Source organism: Zootoca vivipara, chromosome 7 (assembly GCF_965207765.1).
Source record: "Zootoca vivipara chromosome 7, rZooViv2.hap1.1, whole genome shotgun sequence".
Classification (NCBI taxonomy): Eukaryota; Metazoa; Chordata; class Lepidosauria; order Squamata; family Lacertidae; genus Zootoca; species Zootoca vivipara.
In genome coordinates, this window is record NC_142590.1 from 35,457,282 (window position 1) to 35,481,437 (window position 24,156).

The 24,156-nt window shown below is 43.6% G+C and overlaps 1 protein-coding gene across 14 annotated transcripts in view; it reads right to left on the bottom strand.

Moving 5' to 3' along the window:
* Positions 1-15,600: 15,600 nt before the first annotated feature.
* Positions 15,601-24,156, bottom strand: part of PATJ (PATJ crumbs cell polarity complex component) — a 157,958-nt gene continuing 149,402 nt past the window's right edge. For 11 of the 14 annotated variants that reach the window (XM_035122724.3, XM_088673962.1, XM_035122728.3 and 8 more), the window contains 2 exons: positions 21,036-21,159; positions 15,601-17,665 (listed from right to left, as the gene is read on the bottom strand). In XM_035122724.3, coding sequence (XP_034978615.3) covers positions 17,519-17,665; positions 21,036-21,159 — 271 coding nt within the window. In that variant the 3' untranslated portion in view covers positions 15,601-17,518. The remainder of the gene's footprint in view (positions 17,666-21,035; positions 21,160-24,156) is intronic. The other 3 variants (XM_060276859.2, XM_088673963.1, XM_035122729.3) reach the window with 1 other exon arrangement.

The window sequence follows — 24,156 nt, forward strand, 5'->3', positions numbered from 1 at the left end:
CTGTCTAAAATCCCAGTTATTGTCTTAAGACAGCGTAAACACCCAAGTCTGGCAAGTTCAGAAAAAAGGCTGTTGATTGTTAAAGAAACAGATAGTTTAATACTGTGCTGTATAGCAACAACAATTTAGACACTAAATGGGAAGGAGCTCACTGAAGGTTATTTATAGGCCCATCAGTCCTGTAGATTAACTTCTCTGTGCAGTGAGGAGCAGAAGTAATTTATCAGTTTTAAATGTATTTTTATGATGACTTGCTCACCACATAGCCTTCACCAGTTCAAGTGGCTCAGCAACATTACGTACTGCGGATTCATAATAGTCACACTGTCACAATTACACATTAATTTATACATCTATTCCATGCTTCAAATATCTAAAGGTACTGCCACATGAAAGATGGAGCAAGCTTGTCCTCTCCTGTTCCGGAGAGTAGGATTCGAACCAATGGATTCAAGTTACAAGAAAGGAGACTCCAACTAGACATCAGGAAGAACTTTCTGACAGAGCTGTTGGATTGTGGGAGAGACTCCCTTGGGAGGTGGTGGACTCTCCTTCCTTGGAGGTTTTTAAGCAGAGGTTGGGTGGCCCTCTGTCATGGATGCTTTTAGTTGAGATTGGACTAGATGACCCTCGCAACTCTACCATTCTATGAAATATAAATGGTACAGAATCATAACTATGACAGATAACAAATACCTTGATCCAATAATAGGTGACAACGGAGACAAATAGGTGACTAGTTGCACAAGAATGTAAATGGTTGGTAGGTACACACTTAAACAGGATGCGGACAGTGCCTTCCACTCAAAGCAATGGAGATATATTATATCCACCCAGATGCACATCTGTATGTAGTAAGTACTGTAATAGGAACATTCAATTCTGTTTATGTGCAGATCTCTGGTGCTGGACTGGTCGCAAAACAAGTAGTACAGTACTTGCAACAAAATGGTTCACTGTGAGGTGTTCCTGTTACGGCTTGTTAACCGGAATTTGCCCTCTTCCCAAGTACTCTGTTCCATTCCCCTCCATTATGTTTTTACATCTCTCCCCCAGCACGCACGCACGCACACACACACACACACACACACACACACACACACACACACCCCTCTACCTTCAACAGCCAAACAACATTTTGTGGCAACTGGGCTCCTTGGTCTGCTTTCATGAAAGGGGATGTATGCCTCCCTCGAGGTGCTTTTCTAAATACTCTTTCTACTTCTGCACAGTGCTATTTTTCTAGAAAAAAAGAGGTTCTGGAACTCACCTTGTTCTCTTATAATGGCAATGGCACCCACCTGAGAGGTGCCGGAACTGAGTTCCGGCTGAAAAAAAAGCCCTGCTCCTTCACCCAAAGCCTGTCAATACCTCCTTTTGTGGATGGGCATGTTTATTGGGGGGGGGGAATAGAAAGAAGATAATAAAATGTACCTCTCACCATCTGCAATGTTCTGGTAATTAAAATGGTGTTTGTTTTTAGACTTCAAAATTGTATGGTGTGTGTGTTGTTTGTACACCCACCCCTACCCAGAGATATAGTGAACTGTCTTGCATATTTTTTTCCTTTTAGGAAGGAAAGTTCTACGTATTAACATCCATTTTTATAAGGATGAGTGTACACCATAAATTTAAAGCATGTTTACTCCCCCCCCCAAAAAAAGAACAATGGGGAAAGTAGTTTGTCAAGGGTGATGGGAACTGTAACTCAGTGAGGGGGGGGGGGAATGACATTTCCCAGTATTCTTGCAGGATGGTGTGTATGTCGCCAAGGTCATAGCTATGGGCTGCTCTACTTCACTTCAAAATCACCACAAGCAGTTTATCACTTGCCAATATTTTGAAAAGAAAACCTGTCATTTATACAAGCACACTTCGTAGCTGATGCAACATGTAGGCATTCTTGGATATCCTAAAACCGAGTACAAAATGTCTCATGTGAAGCAGCCCTGAGATCAACAGAACACATTTCAGCCACATTGTCCATTGCTTTGCTGAAAGGGGTTAGGGGGTGGAAGCACCAGACACCCTCCTTAAAAGCAGGCAGGGTGGTTGAGGGCAGACTGAAATGGAAGAGCTCTCCTCCAGCAAGCTGTCATGATATAAACTCAAAGATATGCCAAGAATGCGAACGTCCAATCCACGGCTTACTGTGCGGTCTCCCTGAGTCTTAGACTCCACGGAAAAGGGAAGAATGGCAGGGCCTCTGACTTAAAAATAAACAACAGAAACTGGCCCCTTCTCTTCCCAGCGTATTTTAAAGCATAACAACAGCATTCTTTCCACTCAGGAAATAACAGCAAAAATGACAGGGGAGGGGAAACAACTTTCTAGCACCACCTAAGCAACGGCAACGCTCAAGCCACAATCCTTCCCAGTGGCTTTGTGCATCAAGGCCCATTAATAGAATAGGACGATACAGCATCTGGTGGTTTTTTCTACTTCAGTTCACAATTTAACCAGCTCTTTTGTAGGGACATATTACATAAATGAGAGCCTTGGCACCCACAAACGGACAGAAAACACACAGATATTCTAGATTATAAAGTGAGCTTCTTTCCACTTGATGATTGCCATATCAAATGGCAGATGGCATGTGTCTGTGTGACCTCCCTAAAGCTATACTACCGCAAGCAGATCCTGTGCACCACATCACATGATCACCACAAACATGATGTCTTCAACTGGAGTCAATTCATACATGATGACTTGATAAGTCATCAAGCGCTTAGTGACCAGGTGATGTGACATCACATGGACATACAAAGCTCCTTTGTCTTGAGGCAGCAAGGCCTACACTAGAGGTGGGCGTGTTGTGGTCCTCAGCCTAATTTCATATGACTCTGGCTAATTTCAAAAATCCTCTACAAAGAATCAGTTCAGACCCCCAGCAAGAGTGATCTGACCCTCCCTGGGCATTTTGCTGGGTACAGAGGGGTGGAGGGGGGGAGGTTGCCAAAGTCTTCCGTCAGGATCTTTCCCAGTCCTGTGGCTCAGCTACGTACTAGCGAAGGGGGAGTAATTCCATTCAGCTTGCATTTAAAGCCAAATCTTTCAAACTAGCACAGCCAACCTTTGAAATTTGTTCTTATCCAAATTTTTTGATGCAGTTTCCCAGCCAAACAGTGTTTACAGGAATGCATATACTGTAGTAGGGATGCATGTGCATAAAATGTTTTACATTAGTGATGATAACATACAAAAAAGCATTAGGAGACAATGCTTGCAAAAAATGTGCACATTAGTCAAAACTGCATACAAAAATGTGTTTAACAGGAGAAATTTGCACTAAAATGCTGGGGATTTTTTTTTTAAATCAAAACGCTTTGGAAACTGAAGCAGAATGTGAAAAACTGAATTTAAGATTGAGAAACTGAGAGGACCGAAATTGACAGATCCTGCCATCCCCACCAAGGATTGAACCTTGGCAAGAAACCAAGTACTTGGCTCTGGCACTGTGCTACGGGTCCTCTTCCCGAACTTACACATCAAATAATTTTCATGCATGTGAAAGCAAGCCTCATCTTATAAAAAAAAGTGGAGCAACGACTGCCTCTAATTGGTATCTGAATGTATACAATATAAGGATCATACCGAGTCAGGGTACATGCCAAGATCATGAGGCCATCCAGGAAAAAGGAGGTTATTAATGTTTTTCAAGACCTAAAGAGGTCAATAGCAATGGTGAAAATATCTCAGGATGGTGTATGCTGCCTGGCAACCACACCACACACAGGGGTCTTAAATAAGATAATAGTGAGATGGAGAGGTAATAATTATAAATCTCTCCAGGTCCTATCACAGAATCACGGACAAAATGTTATCATTTAATATCTCTTGGCTTCTCCCATCTGCAGAAATCAATGTTTATTGGCTTACAGCGCAGAAATAGATTTAGTCAGCAGGATTTTGTTTTTGAAAAATCTAAGTCCGCAGCTGACATCATCATTTAAATTGTTGAAGAAGAATAAAGCTGTTCACTGTGCAAGAGGGAAGGGGAAGTCCTTGAAAGTGAAAACTGAACATGCACTTTGACAACACATCATGCAGGTAAAAAACATTCCCAAAGGTTCCCCCATTTTATTAATAAACTGATTCGGAGCAAAACAATAACTATTGCAGAAGTACCATAGCCTAACCACATGGTGGAGTTATGAGTTTATTGTTCCCAAGCATTAAGTATATAATTTAGAGACCCCGCATCACCAAAGGTGGTTGACATACTCTATGAGGACATCTGAGAAAACGTCAGACGAGACTGAGATCCATTGAAACCATTTGGACCTATTCGCTTAGCTATTTCTGAATTGTGCTGTTGTGAATACCCACACAGAATTTTCACAACAAAATCCCATCCCCTGTAGCTGATTTTTTGGGGAGGGGTGTAGTCAGGACTGGGACACACCGGGGCAAGCAGAGGATGGGGAAATCATAGAATTGTAGAGTTGGAAGGGATTGGGGAAGGAAGTACTCACAGGTGACAGACAATGGTGAGGGGATAGATGTCACTGCACAGGAACCAGAGCACCAGGACCCATCACTGGAGCCAGGGGGGGCCCCTGTCTCCACAAACAAGGCAGGCTCTGAAGTGTAGGAAGCAGCAGAAGAGACTCTCTAGGAGGCTGGGGCAGGCAATAACCCACAGCCCAGCTCCCTAGCTGGCCAGGTGGGGCTCGCTTTGTGATTCCTCAGCAGGAGTAGGCTCAGAACAGGTGAGGGTCACAAGCCTCATCAAACCCAGATGCTGCAATCAGCAAACAAAGAGGGAAGCAGAGCTGAAGTGCTGTGTCTGCTTTACTGCCCCTGTTGATAAACTTTGGCTTGGATACGCCTGGATCTTTATGGGACTGTGCTTTGGGTTTAACTCTGGGCTGTATCCTGGCTGCTGGACTTCAGACTTGGCTACTTGGATTGACCCTGCCTGGACTGTATTTCCAGACCTTTGGACGTTGGGCTTGCTTGCATGGATTGACTCCTGGACTTTGAACTTGCTGCCAGGTAGGCCAGGGGTTCTTAATCTTCATAGCTCATAATCCTGAAAAAGAATATCCAATCTCCACAAATAGTGTCATGTAGATGTGCACTTTGGTTACTAAAGCGTTACTGACACAGATTTTAAATAAGCTAAAACTTGTTGCTTTGGTCTTTGTCAACAGAATGAGCCAGGCAAAAGGCCTGAATGCTTATTTTTATTGAACTTGCTTTGGTGAAAAGCAAAGGTAGCTGTGTTGGCCAATAATAAAAATCTGCATTAGGCCAATCAATTTGCACACAAAAGGAGTGTGCAAGCTTTCAAGTCCACCAAAACCCTTCATCAAATTAGAGGGTAAAGAAAACCCCAGGGTAGCATTGTTTTATTTTGGTAAGCATGTGCAGTCTTCATAAAATTTGACCAGCAAACACTAGTCCAAGAAGAAAACAACTATGATTTCAGTTCGTCTGTTTAATTCACCAGGCAAAGGATGCTTTTCGTATGCAATTGTTTTGTGTGGCTTGTCTATACTAAATGGTGAGTGTTGTGTAAAATGTTGTCAATTGCTCCACCTACTGAAATTTCCGAAGAATGAGACGCAGGGCTAAAAGGTTATTACAGTGCAATCCTATGCTGGTCTACTAAAAAGGAGCTCCATTCGATTCAATGAGACTTATTCCTGCAAAATTATTCTAGGATTGCAGTCTTAATAGGATATGGATTTCTATCTATACAGTTATATGCAACCTCTTTAGGCATAGCCCTTGGAAGGTTACTTTATATGATCACAAAATATATTGCCAAACAAAAAAAAATCCAAACATTATAAGAGAACAGTAAAATGTTCATGCAAAATGATCCTAGGTTTAATCCCTAGCATCTCTAGGTAGGGCAGGAAAGCTTTTTGTTTGAAACCCTGGAGAACTCCTGCATTGCAGAAGGTCAGACTAGATGAGCCTTGGGGTACCTTCCAGCTCTACAATTCTGTTTCTTTTTTAATTATTATTTTTATTGAGGATTTTTTGTGTGTGCTACAAAACAGATAAACAGGGAAAGGTACATCTATTGTGTCCACTTTCCATTCACAGAGTCTTTTTCACAGTTCGTTTACATTTAGTGAGAGACACTTTTGTCATAGATATCTTGCAGTTGTGGGGAGAGAGATGGGGGTATTGTTTTTTTTTTTGTTGTTCTGTTGCCTAGTGTTGGTGTAGGGGTTTGTCTCAGATTCACACAGGCAGGTCCTTTGTTCATATATTTATTTATTTTTGCTACTGCGAGAGAGTAGGAGGTCCTGAGCTTGGTTGGTAGAGTTCAGTTGATTGCAATGTGACTTGTTTGTAAGTAGGGGGGGTAGGTTGTTGTTAGCCATATTGATTTGTATGCTGGGGGTTTTGGGGGGTGGGTGGGAGGTCATAGTCCTGCTGTGCTGTGTATGTGATAAAGGGGAACCATACTGGGGTGCAGGCATCTCTTCAACCAGGGTAGACAATACTCGGCTAGATGGGGAAATGAGCTGACTTCGTATGTCAGCTTCCTATTTTCCTAATAAAGGCAGCTGCATCATTATATTTTTTTTTAAAAAAAAGTTTTTAAAAAACAGCAGCATAGAACGGCTCAGTCATCTTAAACCATCTGGAAATGTAGGAAATATAATTTAAAGCAATCCAAAATAAGTTTTAAAATGTAGCTAAAAGTGTGCAACATTGGGACTGCGTACCCTTCTGTGGAGAGGAAGTTCCATATCCCAGAGGCCACCACTAAAAAGGCCCTGTCTCCTGTGCATGGGCTGTCTCTGAAACAGATCTTAATGCTGTGTTTCCATGGCTGGTGTCAATATGTTTCTGAATACATTTCTGGAAACCACAGGAGAGAAAAGTTTTCAGGTCCTGCTTGAGGGTTTCACACAAGCATCTGGATAGCCACTGTGAGGAATGGATGCTGGACTAGATAAGCCATTGGCCTGATATGGCAGGCCCTTGTGTTATTATGTTCCCAGGCAAGTTTGTATTGGGTGGTTCTCCTGGTAGCTTTGTTCCAAACTATATTTGGGGTTTAAAATTTAAAGGTCCAAACTAGAACTTTTGGTTCATGTTTCAGTTCAGTGTCTCACATAAAAGCCCCCCCCCACACACACACACATCAACTTTCCTCAGCCATTTGCTAAGCATGGAATTCAATGAAGAGAACAAGAACGAACAAAACACCAATCAATGTTTGACAACAGAAAATGCTGAAGTCTTTCCTCCGTCCTACAGGAGGATTGTTTTGAAAGAGCATTCTCTCTAAATTTTAGCTGGCACTCTGCTGGAATCTGACATTTGTTGAATTCCTTTCTGTTCACACATTTGGTTAAATGGCCTGGGAAAACAACATCTTATTATTCCAACTGACAAAAACCTGCTATCCACAATTATGTTGAAATTATGTTCAATTATGGATAAAGTTTGTGCACCCAAATGCATACCTTTGACTGTCAGGCAGTACCAGTCTGATTCAGTATTTCTTCATAGCACCTTCCAGAGTTCTCAATCCAGTTAGTTAATTTTATTTATTTTGTAAATAGATATACAGTCATACTTCGGTTTAAGTACGCCTCAGTTTGAGTATTTTCAGTTTAAGTACTCCGTGGACCCATCTGGAATGGATTAATCCACTTTCCATTACTTTCAATGGGAAAGTTCGCTTCAGGTTAAGAACGCCTCAGGTTAAGTATGGACTTCCGTAACCAATTACACTCATACCTCGGGTTAAGTACACTTCAGGTTGAGTACTCTGCGGACCCGTCTGGAACAGATTAATCCACTTTCCATTACTTTCAATGGGAAAGTTCGCTTCAGGTTAAGTACGCTTCAGGTTAAGTACAGACTTCCGGAACCAATTGTGTTTGTAAACCGAGGTACCACTGTAGTTGTGTAAACCGCTTTGAGACCTTCATGGCAAAAAGCAGAATATTAAAATAAAACATGCAGCACTGTTCAAACAATTTTCAGTAAAAGTAATTCAATATAAAATGATCAAGATCCACTTTCTTCAGGCACTAAAATATAGCAATTGTTATCCATACAACCCATACAGAGGCCAACTGACACTCAGTTAAAAAAACCCTCTAGCTCAGCAGCCAACCGCAAACACATTTCCTAAAGGGCAAGAGGAATTGATTGTTCTCCTTGGTAGAGCGTTTCACAAGGGCACCATTGCCAAGAATGCCCTTGCTTTGCTTTTAGTCTCTGTCTATGTACACTTTGCCATTTACTTTAGGTCAAGCATGCTCCCACTGCTGGCTTTCGAAGCCATGTACCCATGACATTACTCTCAATGTTTCAGAGCCGCCTTGTAGTTGCATGGCTGCTTGATGCGTTTTCCCTCAAAGAAGCTTCAATCATAAAGGAAAACGTAAGCCACGTTGACTGTGCAGTTAAGCTGAGGTGTGTAAATTTGAGACAGCCATTGCGCATGTGTGGATCACAGCCACAGCTTTTTTCAGCCGGAACTCTCCGGGACTCAGTTCCGGTGGCGCCTCTCACAGGGGCGTTCCCAGGATCAAAATTAGGGGGGCAAGGGGCGGGAGGGGAGGGGTGGGGCCACAGTGGGAATGTGGGCGGGGCTACGTGGCCTGCGCCTTTCAGCTGTTCAGAGGAAGCGGCCCAGGCTCTCGCTCCCCGCGCGAAGTCCCGGAGGCGCACAGGGAGCGTAAGCCTGGGGCCGCCACGCTGCGCCCCTCAGCCTTTTGCTTCTAGGCGGGGGCAACTGCCCCCCTGCCCCCTGCCTACGCCCATGGCCTCTCAGGTGGGCGCCGTTGCCATTGTAAGAGAACAAGGGAAGCACTCACGGTGAGTTCCGGCAGAGTTTGGTGGGAAGGTGTGTTTTGGATGTAGAAATGCCAAACAGGTAATGTGCATTGGGTGAAGGCATCCCTGCCTCCTCTCTGGTGCGCACAACAGCATGCTTTAGGGTTCTTGTCACAAATAATTTAAAACATGCTTCCTTTTGCTGGGCATGTCTAGAAGCAGATCAGAGTAAGCACTCCCCTGCCTCCATTTTTTATTTTTGTAAGAGTTTTTAATGGATGCTCATTACGGACAAAACCTGATAGCTTTTCTTAGCCTGCACCAAGTTCAACACCCTCACAGATGGCTCTATAATAAAAGCCAGCACTGCCTAACAATAAGGCCTTCACAGATATAGAACACTACAAGGTTTGAAGCCTGGGCAGTGTCTGAGGCACAAGTGTGTTTAGCAATAGATCTCTTCAAGAAGCAGTATGGCGGCCAGCGAGAACTTGAAAGTGACACACATATTTTGCTTTTAAACAGATTCATTTTCAAAACCTGAGGGAAAATATGGGCAATTTTTCATATCACACTGTGAATAACATCTGAGATAGCTGCCAGATGATGATGATGATTGATAATAATAATAATAAATAAATAAATAAATAAATAAATAAAGTAAAGGACCCCTGGATGCAGGGGCATAGCAAGGGGGGCGATGGGGACGGGGCATCCCAGAATCCACCCCGGGATCGGCGCGCCCCCACGAGCGAGCAGCCAGCTGCTGCCTGGTACAACGCCTTGCTTGGCGGCTGGCTGCTCACTCACTTGCTTGGCCGGCACGCGCTTGCTTCTTCCTGCTCGGGCAGAGGCGAGGGGTGGGCCAGAGAGGGGCGTCAGTGGCGGCCACTGCTGCCCCTCCCTGGCCCGCCCCTCAGAGCAGGAAGAAGCAAAGCGCATGGCGAGTAGGTGAGCGAGCAAGCTGCGGAGCGAGACTTTTTACCGGGCGGAAGGGCAACGGTGCCTCCCAAGCCGCCCAGTAAAAAACCTCGAACTGCACTGGGGTGGTTTGCCGCCACTCCAGCACCATACATTCAGTGCTGGGGTTCTCTGCTCGCGGCTGCTGCAGCCACGAATGGAGGATCCATTCTAGCACCATCCACCTACGGCGCTGGGGCGGTTTGCTGGCGGCACCGCTTCATAGCACGCATACAACGCATGCATCGTGCGTGGCGAAGCACCCTGCCTGGACGGTTAAGTCCAGTCAAAGGCGACTATAGGGTTGCGGTGCTCATCTCACTTTTCAGGCCAAGGGACAGTGGCGAACGGAGCTGCATGGCCACCTGGGGCGGCAAACCCGAAGGCACCCCCGGGGGCGGGCTTGTCCGCAGCGCGCATGCGTCGTCATGTACATTGTATGACGTCACGACGCATGCGCGCCATGGACACCCCCGCGTCAAACCTTTCCATGCAGGGAGGAGGGAGGCACAGCAGTCCCATGCGTCCTTCTCCCTGCACGGACAGAAAGCGGCAGCTTTCGGGGCTCCCTTCTCCCTGCACGGAAAAAAAAGAAAGCGGTGGCGTGTAAGCAAGCAGCTGCCGCTTTCTTTCTGTGCAGGGAGAAGGGAAGCACAGGGCCTTTAGGGCTCCCTCCTCCCTGCACAGAAAGAAAGCGGCAGCTGCTTACACACTCTGCTTCTTCCTGCTCAGGCGGAGGAAGCGAGGGGCAGGACAGGGGCTGGGGGCCGAGGGCGCTGCCCCCTCGCACTGCCCCCACACTGCCCCCACCAGAGTGGAGCTAGGGCAGCCCACCCCCTATGCCCCTCCCTTGCTACGTGCCTGCCGAGGGAGTCTGTGTTGGTCCACAGACAGCTTTCTGGGTCATGTGGCCAGCATGACTACACCACTACTGGCACACAGAGTACCGTGATGGAAACCAGAGCACACGGAAACGCCATTTACTTTCCCGCCACAGTGGTACCTATTTATCTACAGTGTTTCTCCAAAAATAAGACACCGTCTTATATTTATTTTTCCTCAAAAAAACACACAGTGGCTTATTTTCAGGGGATGTCTTATTATTATTTTTATTAAGTGTGGTACAGTTCAACCTACAAGGTTAAACTGCTTATCACTATGGCTTATTTTCGGAGAAACACGGTACTTGCACTGGCGTCCTTTTGTACTGCTAGGTTGGCAGGAGCTGGGACAGAGCAATGGGAGCTTGCCCTGTTGCACGGATTCGAACTGCTGACTTTCTGATTGGCAAGCCCAAGAGGTTTAGTGGTTTAGACCACAGCACCACCCACATCCTAACAATAACAATAACAATAACAATATTTGTGGGATGGTATCCAGCCTGCGTACAAACCACTCTTGCTTATTAATGTGATTTTATTCATTTGTTCATTTATTTATTTAAAATGGTCATATACCCATCTTTACAAAAACTGAATTGAAGGCCAAAGCAGCAGCTAACAGTTATGTTGGGTAATGACAGCTGCAAAGGTGGGGTGCTTCTAGTTACTGCCCAGACCCGATACCCATATTAGTCAATAAAAGTACATCAGCCACTAGTCACAAAGTGTTTGTTGAGTCATGGCTGATATTAAGGATGCCACACCACACTAACCAGGCCTGAGGTACCTAGAGGTAAAGGGACTCAAGTTCATTTCATTGTTTTCTAAGAGCCTCTACTCTATTCTGAATAAATTCGATACACAAATTTTCATAATGGATACCTGGCACTAGAGGGCACCAAACATACAAGACCTAGACCAGTTTACTGATTATGCCACTTTTTGTATAATACTGAAACAATTATTTCTTTCAATTAGCTTTTGAGGGATTACCCACATATTCGTGGGAAACCTAGTGACTTCAGGCAAGAATTGCTGCTCTTTAATATAATGCTAAAACAATCTTAAAGTGCACCCACCCTATGGCTGCCATACGTCCGGGGTTTCCCAGACACATTTGGGAATCGGGCTGAAAAATGGCATCCGGGTGGATTTTTGCCTGATCAACAAAATGTCTGGAAAACCGAGACATACGGCAAGTAGCGCGATTTTAAAATAAAAAAAGGCTTTGAAAATCCAAAAAAACTTTAATTTTGGGGGGAGATGTTCCCAAAAAAACAAACAAACAACTCAACAAGTGTGAGAGTGTGAGAGAAGGAGTGAAGAGGGGGCAGGGGAGCAAGGAGTGCTGAGGCATACTTTGTGGGGGCAGCTGTTGCCTCCCCTCCCTCTCCACTTGGAGCAAAGCCAGAGGCTCGTTCTCCTGCCAACCCACTCCTCTCACTCGGTGCATTGGGTTTTAGTGGCAGACACCTCTACACAGCGCCAGGCAACCGCCCTCTCAGCCAGGGGCCGCTCCATCTTCTCTGAGGAAGGGCGCCAGACAGTTTCCCTCGCTTCGCCCCGTTGGCACCATGGGACATTTGTGTTTTCGTCCTCCGACCCTTTTTCAGCGATAGAGGAGAAGGGAGGCTCCCTCCGCCACCTCAGAGAGGTCCTTGTGGCCAACTGCCACCAATATGAGGCAGCCAGGTCTAGATTTAGGTTTGATGAGGCCCTACGCTACTGAAGGCAATGGGGCCCATTATATGTCAAGCTGTCCTTTGTCATTGTTTTTTGTGTTCAATATATGCTATATGGTAATTTATGGACCTAATAGGTACAGTACGGTAGTATCTCGGTTTAAGTACACAATTGGTTCCGGAAGTCTGTACTTAACCTGAAGCGTACTTAACCTGAAGCGAACTTTCCCATTGAAAGTAATGGAAAGTGGATCAATCCATTCCAGATGTGTCCGCAGAGTACTTAAACTGAAAGTACTCAACTTGAAGTGTACTTAACCTGAAGTATGACTGTAATTGGTTCTGGAAGTCCGTACTTAACCTGAAGCGAACTTTCCCATTGAAAGTATGTAAAGTGGATTAATCCATTCCAGGCGGGTCCGCGGAGTACTTAAACTGAAAGTACTCAAACCGAAGCGTACTTAAACCGAGGTATGACGGTATCTAAAGCCATTTGCACATGTTGCCATGCAACCAGTCCATGCAGACTGTAGGCAACCTGTATATAGAAATGAGCAAACCAGTGATATTTTAGGGAGCAGGCTAGCAGGCGGGGCCCATGACTTACATCATAGGAGCCTACACAACACAAAACACTGCTGCTATATGTAGGTTTTTTTTAAAAAAAAATCTTATATTTTGGAAATGTACATACAGTTTTTTCCCTTTAATTTTTTGGGGGGCTCTAAGCTATAGCTTGTTTAGGCAGCCCTTTTGGAATCTCGCTCCTGTGTGCTGCTCTGGCAGATGCGCCGGGGGCAGGGGCTGGTTTGAGGTGGCCCCTAATTTATTTTCATCACTGCATCTGCGGCTGAGGCGGCACGGGCGAGAGCCCCTTTTTCTTCACTTGCTGCCTTGGTCCTAAAGGATTGACTGGACAAAGAGTTTGCCTTTTGGGTGGTTGCCTTGGGGGACTGGCAATATGGGAATAGGGCCACCCTAATCTATCTACATGGAACTTGCAAACTTCCAACTTTAATTGTAAAGCAATGGGCTTATTCGCAGGGTTCCTGGCAGCAGTGATTATATTTGATTTGCCAGTAAAGAAATATATCTTCCCAGGACCATTTTGTCCTGCAATAATAATATATTCACTTTTCACCTGCTTTCCAAGATAGAGAGGATAGACCCGCAGAGAACATTAATGGCTCATAACTGGAGAGTTATGAGTAGATTTCCTGCTTATCTGGCAAGAATGCGACAGCACAGAGCTATAAAGACAGATAAAATTGTCACAGCTGAGCATGCTCTTCTGACTCAATTTCATAGAATAAGATTGCTTTAACAATAAGAAGTTGAAGATACTAGAGAAGTCGTCCCACTTTGTGATCTTAAAGGGAGGTAGGTCAATGTGGAAAATATCTCTAAGGGTGAGTTTTTGAAGCAGGAACTCAGCTTGGAGAGCCTATGATAATATGATATGCCCATCAAATGGCACCGAGTCTCCCTTTGATAGACACTTGGGGCTTGCAACGCAAGCTTCTGCTTCTGAAGCCACATAGTGGAAATAATTGCTTCATGACATTGAAATTCTTGCCATCCTCCTTACCTGTCTTTGGTTTGTACTGTTCCATTCCTTCTATCAAACTGCTTGTAGGTGTCGGGCTTGTAGGGCTGTAGGTGAAGGGGATTAGAAAGGAGCTAGGAAGAAGAGGCACACTTTTAACCCCCCCCCCCGTTCAGTCAGCAGAAGGCCAAGGGCACTGGGCGAGCAGCAATTTTACCAGCTCATACTAATATTTTGTTTTCCTGCAAAAGCAGCTCCAAAAGTCAACCTAAGGATGTGGAGATAGCTGGAGCATATGCTGTATAGGTGTGACTGTTGAAAGAGCATGCATGTGTCACTCTAAAGGGCAGCCCCACTTGGTCACATGAATAGCGCTTTTTGCACTTGAAAAATGAATTGTAAATTAGGCACTGGTGGATCCTGCTGCTCAGAAAAACTATCAAGACTGGATGCTTTTAACATTATACACCTGGTCTTTGAGATATTTCGGCAGGCAGAAGTTCCTTGAAAGGGGGGAATGCTTATTACCTAATGAGGAGTCATATTGCTGATCTTGAAATTGTCCAGAGGGCTTATTTCAACAGATTACATGCTTAATCTGTTCTGCATTAAACTGTTCCTATTGCCATTGGCTGCAGGATAACACCGAAAACAGAATAAAGCTAAAACTGCTTTGAAGGCAAGTGACTAGATATGCCCTAGAACAGATGGATAACACAGTAGTATCTTGGTTTACAAACTTAATCCATTCCAGAAGTCCATTCTTAAACTGAGGGGCGCTTTCCCTAATGAGGCCTCCCGCTGCCAGTGCCCTTCCACCGTTTGGCTTCCGTCCGTAGACCGAGATAAAGTTCACTAACCGGAACACTACTTCTGGTTTTGCAGAGTTCTTATACCGAATAGTTTGTAAACAGGGCTGTTCTTAAACCGAGGTACCACTGTATTCTTGAGTGTTGAGGATGGACAATCCCGTGGTGATATTTGGGCTGAATATAGCTAGCCTACTCTGTCATGGTGGAGGATCCACTGAGATGGTCTACTCTCAAAGATGGGTGGATTCCTGGATGCCCTGGGGGATTTCCCAGCTAATGTGGCTGGCATTCCTGTTGAGGCTCTTGTCTCACTGTGGGATGGTGAGTTGTGCTGAACACATGACAAATGCTCCCGACTGGCCTTGCTTTCACTGTGGAGCATGTAGGTCAGGCACCCCCAAACTCCGGCCCTCCAGATGTTTTGGACTACAATTCCCATCTTCCCTGACCACTGGTCCTGTTAGCTAGGGATCATGGGAGTTGTAGGCCGAAACATCTGGAGGGCCGCAGTTTGGGGATGCCTGATGTAGGTCAACTTGGTACGGCAGTGACCTGCAAGCAATGAAACGGCAAAAGTTGATGGCTAGATTGCAAGTGGCTTAAGGCCGGCCAAGAGACCATTGCTCTGACGCCCTCACATGCCTGCTATAACAACTTGATACAATATTGTTTTTAATCTTGTGTTTTAATGCTATATAACCCACCCTGGGACCTTAGTGTGAAGTGCGGGTAACAAGTAAAAAAAAAAAGGAACCACTGTGTGAGGGACGAAATTGCTAATAATCTACAGTCCTTAGCCCATGCTCCCAAATGATACTCATTTTTAAGCATTTTTTCCCAAGAGTCTATTATGCCTTTTAAGGAAAAATGTCATCGGGGATGTATTTGTTCTCTTCTAAAATAAAGCTAGGCTTCTGTGCATTGGTGCAATATTGACTCTGCAATATTCCTCCATCTTTTTGCAAGTGAATTTTATTTCAAATCTTTGGAAGTCGTAAAACATTTTATTTTACTGCCATACATAAATGAACAAATATGCTTTGTTACCCCCCCCACATGACATAAATCAGCATTATTAAACAACCCCAAAGCCCATATGCTAAAAAAGAAAAAGCGCGCAATGCAGGCTTCATTAAAAGAGTTGAGGCACAATCCATTGGGAGGTTTTCCTGCCTTAAACCCTGCCCACCCCATGTCCATACAGTTCCCATTCATCTCAACGGGGCTCACAGCAAGGAGAACATCCTAGCAGATTGTGCCTTTTTTTCTTTTACATATAGCACTTACTTCCCTACCAGCTCAGTTGCAGGTTGCAATGCAGTTTTTGGCAGTACTATATGTGGCACACAGAAGAGTGCAAATTACAAGAAGCAATCATGTGACCTCTGCCTTGAGCCACAGGGAGTGCAAAATATCTCAGTATAGAAGCTCAACTTTCTTTATATCAGAAACATATGCATAAAAGGGCCAAAAGCTGGGGTCAAATTACACATTTTTGGTCAAAACTAAACTAGAACGATCAATAGATTTTGGTCACAATCCTTAAACAAGTCTAAAATGCTTTTTCAAGTTTAATTACGGGTGTGCAGTGTGAACGTCAGCATATTTTATCAGATAGAATGCCTCCCAGCCTTTAAAGTGTTCTTCAGTTTTCTTCCTGGGACATTTTCTTAGCATTTCTTAGAAATATTACTAGCATTAATCTGCACACTGATGTGTAGAAATCCTTTAAAATCCACTTCCAGGCACTATTCACGGAACACTCATGAAAGTATTCCAATAGCTTAAAGCACTTTGTGATTAGCTAGATCCAAACATAGCACATAAAACAAAGATAATAATCTTATTAATGAGACAAAATCACATTTTCTTTGATTACTGCGTCACCTTTGACCAATTTAGCACATATACAATCAACATGAACGTTATTGCATTCTAATTGTATCATACAGTTTACATACATTCTACAGAAATTGCAGGCTTTAGAGAGAAAATTGTCACTTTGTTTACTGATGACAATGACATTGTACTACATAAATTTACCTGGAGCCACCAGGTTTCTTTTGCTATATTGTCGTTATAAATAATGTGTAGCCCTATTTTAAGTTAAGGTGCTTCCTTCTGCCACTGTGCAATTATGCTTTATATTGTACAAACCATCCCTCTCACTGAACCAGCTCCCTTGAGACAACCCCTTCAAAAGGCTCATGCCAATCCATCTCAAGAATTTTTGGGAGCCAGCCTTTAAAACAATGGCACACACAAACTAAGGAGAGGCTGAAATTGACTTGTCATGATTGCCACTAACTTACAAATATCTATCCAGAGAGATTAGACAGGGAGGGTTGACATTTCATGATTAGAACACAGTTTACAATTAATTTCCCATGGGAGAATCTGATATTTCATCATTTAGAACAGCAGTAATTGAATTACATTTTTAATGTTTTCTGGAATGGCTGAAAAAAAAAGAATTAACGTAAGTAAACCATGAATGAGATGAAAAGCCACTCTGTAGTTATTTCTCTTCATGAGATCCAACAATAAGCTAATTTATTTCTTGTGTATAAGCTAATTCTTGTTTCAGTGAGTTTACTTCCTATTACAGTTCTGGACAAAGCAGGAGCCAGGAAGCACATTCAAAGGAAACCAGGGATGAATGGTGTGGGCGGGCTTAAGGATTTCACAATTAGTTTCAATGACTAAGCAAAACGAACATCTACAGTGGATGTAAACACCACAGGCAACATGATTAATGGTGTGCTAAATTTAGACAGAGTTGGGTTTTCATCCCGCACAGGATTGTTTTATAGCAGCTCTAGCAATGCTCAGAAATAAATTGCATCCAGCCCAGATTGCATTTGTAGCAAAATCTCATGACAACACTGTTAGTGTTACAGTCCCTTTTTGGCGCTTCAGAATTGCTACAGCTTGCTCATGAGTCACGCCTTCCAGAGTGTCTCCATTAACTGCTAAAATCTGATCGCCACGCTTCAGTCTGCTGTCATCTGCAGCTGCTCCCTGAAAAAAAACACCAGAAATGGCACATCAGAGGCCAAGCAATTTGATGGGGCTTAATTAAAGAAGAAGAAGAGACATACACAAACCACCCTCAACAGTGACATTCCATTATCATTATTAAGGCTTCTTGGAGCATTTGTGGGCATTAACGCTTCAAATACGATGAGGAAAAGGGGTAGAGAGAAGCTTCTGCTCTAGACCAGACCGCCCCCACCTCCAAGATTAATAGGCGTGTCAATGGTACTCCCTGCCATTTTTGTTATTTTTTGATAAACCCAAACAGAACAAGATCAAATCAACTGAATACTGATTACTGATTGTAATAAGAGATTGAAGAGGAAATCATTCATTGCTCTAGACCTGGTTGGCTGCCAACTGGGCCATGCAATGTGTGGAAATGAGATCTTCTGGGAGCCTCTCACTGTGTGGGCTGTTGTTGTATAGTTGTTTAGTCGTGTCCGACTCTTCGTGACCCCATGGACTAGAGCACGTCAGGCACTCCTGTCTTCCACTGCCTCCTAACGTTTGGTCAAACTCATGTTCGTAGCTTCGAGAACACTTTCCAACCACCTCGTCCTCTGTCGTCCCCTTCTCCTTGTGCCCTCCATCTTTCCCAACATCAGGGTCTTTTCCAGGGAGTCTTCTCTTCTCATGAGGTGGCCAAAATATTGGGGCCTCAGCTTCAGGATCTGTCCTTCCAGTGAGCACTCAGGGCCGATTTCCTTAAGAATGGATAGGTTTGATCTTCTTGCAGTCCATGGGACTCTCAAGAATCTCCTCCAGCACCATAATTCAAAAGCATCAATTCTTCGGCGATCAGCCTTCTTTATGGTCCAGCTCTCACTTCCATACATCACTACTGGGAAAACCATAGCTTTAACTATGCGGACCTTTGTCGGCAAGGTGATGTCTCTGCTTTTTAAAATGCTGTCTAGGTTTGTCATTGCTTTTCTCCCAAGAAGCAAGCGTCTTTTAATTTTGTGACTGCTGTCACCATCTGCAGTGATCAAGGAGCCCAAGAAAGTAAAATCTTTCACTGCCTCCATTTCTTCCCCTTCTATTTGCCAGGAGGTGATGGGACCAGTGGCCATGATCTTAGTTTTTTTGATGTTGAGCTTCAGACCATATTTTGTGCTCTCTTCTTTCACCCTCATTAAAAGGTTCTTTAATTCCTCCTCACTTTCTGCCATCAAGGTTTTGTCATCTGCATATCTGAGGTTGTTGATATTTCTTCCGGCAATCTTAAATCTGGTTTGGGATTCATTCAGTCCAGCCTTTCGCATGATGAATTCTGAATATAAATTAAATAAGCAGGGAGACAATATACAGCCTTGTCGTACTCCTTTCCCAATTTTGAACCAATCAGTTGTTCCATATCCAGTTCTAACTGTAGCTTCTTGTCCCACATAGAGATTTCTCAGGAGACAGATGAGGTGATCAGGCACTCCCATTTCTGTGTGGGCTAGTTCTTGCATATTGCATAAAAGAGTACCAAGTATCCATAAGGTTGTCCTTTTGAGCTTCACACATGCATCTTGTGCTGCTGGATTAGCTTTTTGGAGATTGCTATCAGCCACACAGTGGCTAGCCATTTGCTTTTAGGGATCGGCGAGGAGGACTTCTTTTGCTGCACTATTTCTCAGCAGGCTACTGTTAGCAGAAGCACCACTTTTCAAAAGATTTGTACTGATAGCTCACATAAGAACTCTGGAAGGAATGAGTTATGCATCATAGGATAAAGACTTGCACACATGGCTTCAGATCACAGATACAGTTTGTTGAAAATGTGAACTGATGATGTAAAATTGTCCCATTTTTTATTAAAAAAAACTAACACAATGCTGGCCAAGTAGGTCAGTGTTGCCAGCTTTGCAAGATGAGATAATTGATGTATACTATTTGTGTCAGTTGCTGGGTGAATCGTTGAGTTGCTAGGTCACAACAGGAGCCCCTCTCAAGCATAGCATTCCAGGTGGCCATGGCAGGACTCCTGATTATTTTTTTAAAATGTCTAAACTAAGTACTGTACCAGAAGCTGTGCTAACCTGATTGCAAACAGTGTCCCATTTTCTAATACTCCCCTTTTAACTTTTTTCTTTCTTTAAAAAAACCCTGATTGTGGGCATTTTTATATGTTCTCAGCTCTCCAATATTCCACATGCCTGTCCATTTATAACAGGCATCCCCAAACTGCGGCCCTCCAGATGTTTGGGCCTACAACTCCCATGATCCTTAGCTAACAAGGCCAGTGGTCGGGGAAGATGGGAATTGTAGTCTGAAACATCTGGAGGGCCAAAGTTTGGGGATGCCTGCACAGAGACATCTTTTTTTAAAGAAAAAAATATGTCTGTTTTGTATCTCAGATTCTGCACACCTAAACAAAGATTGAAACAAGATATGCACAACGGGCTGTGCATAAAATTTGATACAAACCTGTCATATAATGCCCAAAACTGTTCAGTTGGGAGTAAGAAACATGCAAATACGGAAAATAATGCAATGAACAAAGAATATGATATACCAGATCAACAAAGAGTAAAACACCCAGAAACAAGTACCTGCACACTTATTTGAATCTTTAAGTGGGAGAGGAACAAAGGATACACCTGATGCCAGAGGTATCATGGTGAACTAGGAGTGACAATAAAAGCACGGCTGCAATTAAAATGCATGGCTTTGAAAAATCAAAATAGCAGCTGTGTAAACTTCTCTCCTGGGAACAGTAGCTCGGGAAGGGATTTGCATTGGCACCAGAGTTAAACCTCCCTTTCCCATGTGCTGAGATCTCAATTCTGATCAGCTCCTCCCCACAGCTGCTATTTTAAAAAAATGACATGTTACCACACATTAACTGCAAACTGGCCCTCAGACTGGTGCTTTTAAAGGGGCCTTCAGCCTCTAACTTAGGAAAATGACTTGTCTTCATTCAAAAAATGAGAGCTTGAGAGCCCAAGACCTTTCTGATGTGATAGAAGCTGAACTTTAAAGGATGACTGTAAACACACCTTACATTTCAAGAACCTTTTCCACTAAGAACTGTACTTTGTTAAGGGTGTGTGTGTGATTGTAGCTCTGTGAGAGGTAAACCACAGTTCTCGGGACTCTTGGGGGAGCGTATGTGCTTTAAGTGTATGGTGTGTACACAGCTGATGACATTCATTCACCTAGTCAATAGACAACTTTAAAAAATTTTTAGCAACAGTCTGCTGGGGATGTAGTTGCAATTTTCCAAGATACTACAACTCACAGGCTACCCCCCTTTCCCCAATCAAAGAGTGGCCTTGATCACATTAAACTAAAATTAGTTGTTACAAATGTATTTTGAAGCAGCAAAGATACATGCATAGGTTCATCTTTTCTTGTCGATTACCTTTGCAAAAATGGTCTTGACATAAATAGGGAGGTCTCCATGGGGACTTCCATAGCCCCCTACAATACTAAAGCCCAATCCATCTGAGCCTTTCTCCAACACAATAATCTTAGGCTGAGGTGATCTGGAAAACACAGCAAATGCCACTTAAAACAGAGCTTATTTAATAAGTGGAAAGGTAACCTAATTGAAACGGCTGCACACTGTCAGATCAATGATGCATATTGATTTACCGTAGTTGGCAGTAGCTCTACAGGGTATTGGGCAAAAGAGCATTTCCAAGCACTGATATTGGAAAGGCCAAGGTCTGAAATTCAGATCCTGGGATACGCTCTACCACTGAGCTTTCTTACGAATCAGCTATGTGAGACTAGTGCTGGCTCTAGGTTTCTGAAGGACCTTTGTAAATATGTCCTCCGTGAGACCCCTCCTTCTCACCGATGGCCATACTGTCTAATCCTTTGCACTACACTTTCCCTCTGGGCCTAATTCTATCAACGTCTGGGCCTAATCCCCTCAACTTCCCAAAGTTACACTCTAACTAAGGCATGTGAAGGATACTGGTCTATCTCCTCAGTCTCATCACTGCTTACATGCTGAGAGAGGGCAAATAAATAGACAAGAGGAGAACCATGGCATGAAGAAAGCTCACAAAAGTTGGCAACACTAGGACAGCAGAAGTGATTTGCTTTGCTTGATGCATGTACTTTTCAAAACAATTATATCTAGCAGAAACCTCTAATGGTTGTGCTTTGCTTGCAGCAGGCAAGGACTGGCCTATACATTGTTGAATGGTATTGAGGTGAATTGTTACTCAGAAGATCCAGGCTGGAAGGAAAGTAGTTGTATGAAAGATGTTCATGGTCCTGTGATTCTTCAGGATATGTATATTAAAATGAAGCTCACTATCTAAGAAGTGAAACTACTAATGATGGCAGCTACAGATGAGAGAAGATAGTCCCAATATTTGTTTAACCATGACCAATGTTCTAGTTACAGGTAGGTAGCTGTGGTGGTCCTTCCAGTAGCACCTTAGAGATCAACTAAGTTTGTTATTGGTATGAGCTTTCGTGTGCATGCACACTTCTTCAGATACCTCTACTTGGTACAGGGCCGTCTTAAGTATATTTGGTGCCCTGGCACCGTGGTGCGACGGATCCCTCCGGCGCCCCCGCCCCGTTTCACAGCACAGCGGGCGGGCGGAGCTGCGCAGCCAGGCCGGCGGGCAGGCAGAGCTCCGCGGCAGGTGGGCGCCCTGGGCCACCCAGCCTGGCCGTAGGGCCGGCCCTGACTTGGTATCTGAAGAAGTGTGCATGCACACAAAAGCTCATACCAATAACAAACTTAGTTGATCTCTAAGGTGCTACTGGAAGGAATTTTTTTATTTTGTCATGACCAATGTGGAAGAGAATAATACCAGGGCAGCCCCCTTTGGAGAGGAGCTCAGCAAACTGCAAATCTTGAAGTTTTGAGATGTGCATCTGACTTGCAATGGAACCAACAGCAGAAATGAGGCCTCTCTCTTTAAGGAAATAGATAAAACATCAATTGCTGAATTGGACTGTTTACAAAAAGACTGAGGAGTCATTTGATAAGAAATAACCCAGCACCAGTCAATGAAACAGATGCCACTTAAAACAGAGCTTATTTAATAAGTGGAAAGGTGGGATCTGAACCTGAGTTTTGGTGACTGGTATTATCATGAATCAATCAAAGGAGAGAAAAGACTAAAAGTAAAGCCAAAGAGAAACTTTATGGAGCATGCATCTAGAATCTTTTTCAGGAAGAGTGGGGAAAGCTCTTATTCATTTAATTTCTCTAAGGGCAGATCATCTGGAATTGTAGTTGTCATAACTCAGTTCAAGCGAAAACATAGTCAGATAGGAGCAGTATCAACATGACAACACTTCAGTGGAGGAAACTCAGGAGGATTGGTTGTCACAAGTCAATAATAATAATAATAATACCCTCCAAATCTTCTGGCAGCCTGGAAGATTCACATTTGCATATTTTTGTGTTATCAGCAATTATATTCAAGACTAGCAGATGAAAACAAAAATGTTTACATAATCTATCAAGGGAAGAGGCTGAGGACAGCCAAGCATTTCAACAGGTGCTGTTGAACAACAAAAGCATATCTAACGCTAAAATAATAGAGATGAGATGTATCATTGGGTCTACTGACATACAGGCAGGATGCTCCCTACCCAGCTTCTAAAAAGAGCTGCTACCCTTCCCAAAGTCTATACTAAGAAAAGGAGAACGGTACAACCCATACCATGTAGGAAATTGCATAGTTGCTTATATGCCTAATTTATAGGGCTTCTTTTAGTCATGAAGAAGGGCAAGAAGCAAGGTAGGAGACTGAGGTCCAACCCACCCACCCCCCAATGCCTCTGGAAACCCCACTGATTTTCTCTTTCTCTTGCTGATATACTCCTCACCTGCTCTCCTTTCACAAGGTCTAGAAAATGTGAGATCACATGTTGTATGAAAAATTCTTCATTGTGCAGTGCTTGTTCAGAATCACTGGATAAATACAACCTTGACATTATTTAGATTGAAAAATTTCACAAGGAAGCAGCAAAAGTAAGATGCACAAGGCCAGAGGTAACTTAAGGAAAAATACTCTCCAAGTATTTCAGTCAAATAGACTGGGTGGCATTTTACAAGGAAAACTCCAGTGCATTTGTGGATCTTGACTACAGAGAAAATAATCACCTGCCCTTGGTGTGACAGTCTATTAGATTTATGCATGAAGACTGATACTGCACGTCTATTCAAATGTAAGCCCCACTAAGTTCGATTACTTCCAAGTAAGATGGTATAGATTGCAGCATAAATCTTTCATCCCACTGAATTTGGAAAATCTCACAATGTGTATTACGCTACAATCCATCCCCCTCTACAATCCATTTACATGCATCTCCATTATTTCAGACAACATGGGGAAGAACCAAGGTTTTGACAACACCACCTTAAATACTTTCTGATTCTCAACATACCATAACGAAATCACCCCAGCTAAACCATTCAACCGGTTTCACTAGCAGCCATACCATTTGCTGCACCTAACTAATGGCAATTTTTGACAACAGCATGGAATTCAAAATTTTGCAGT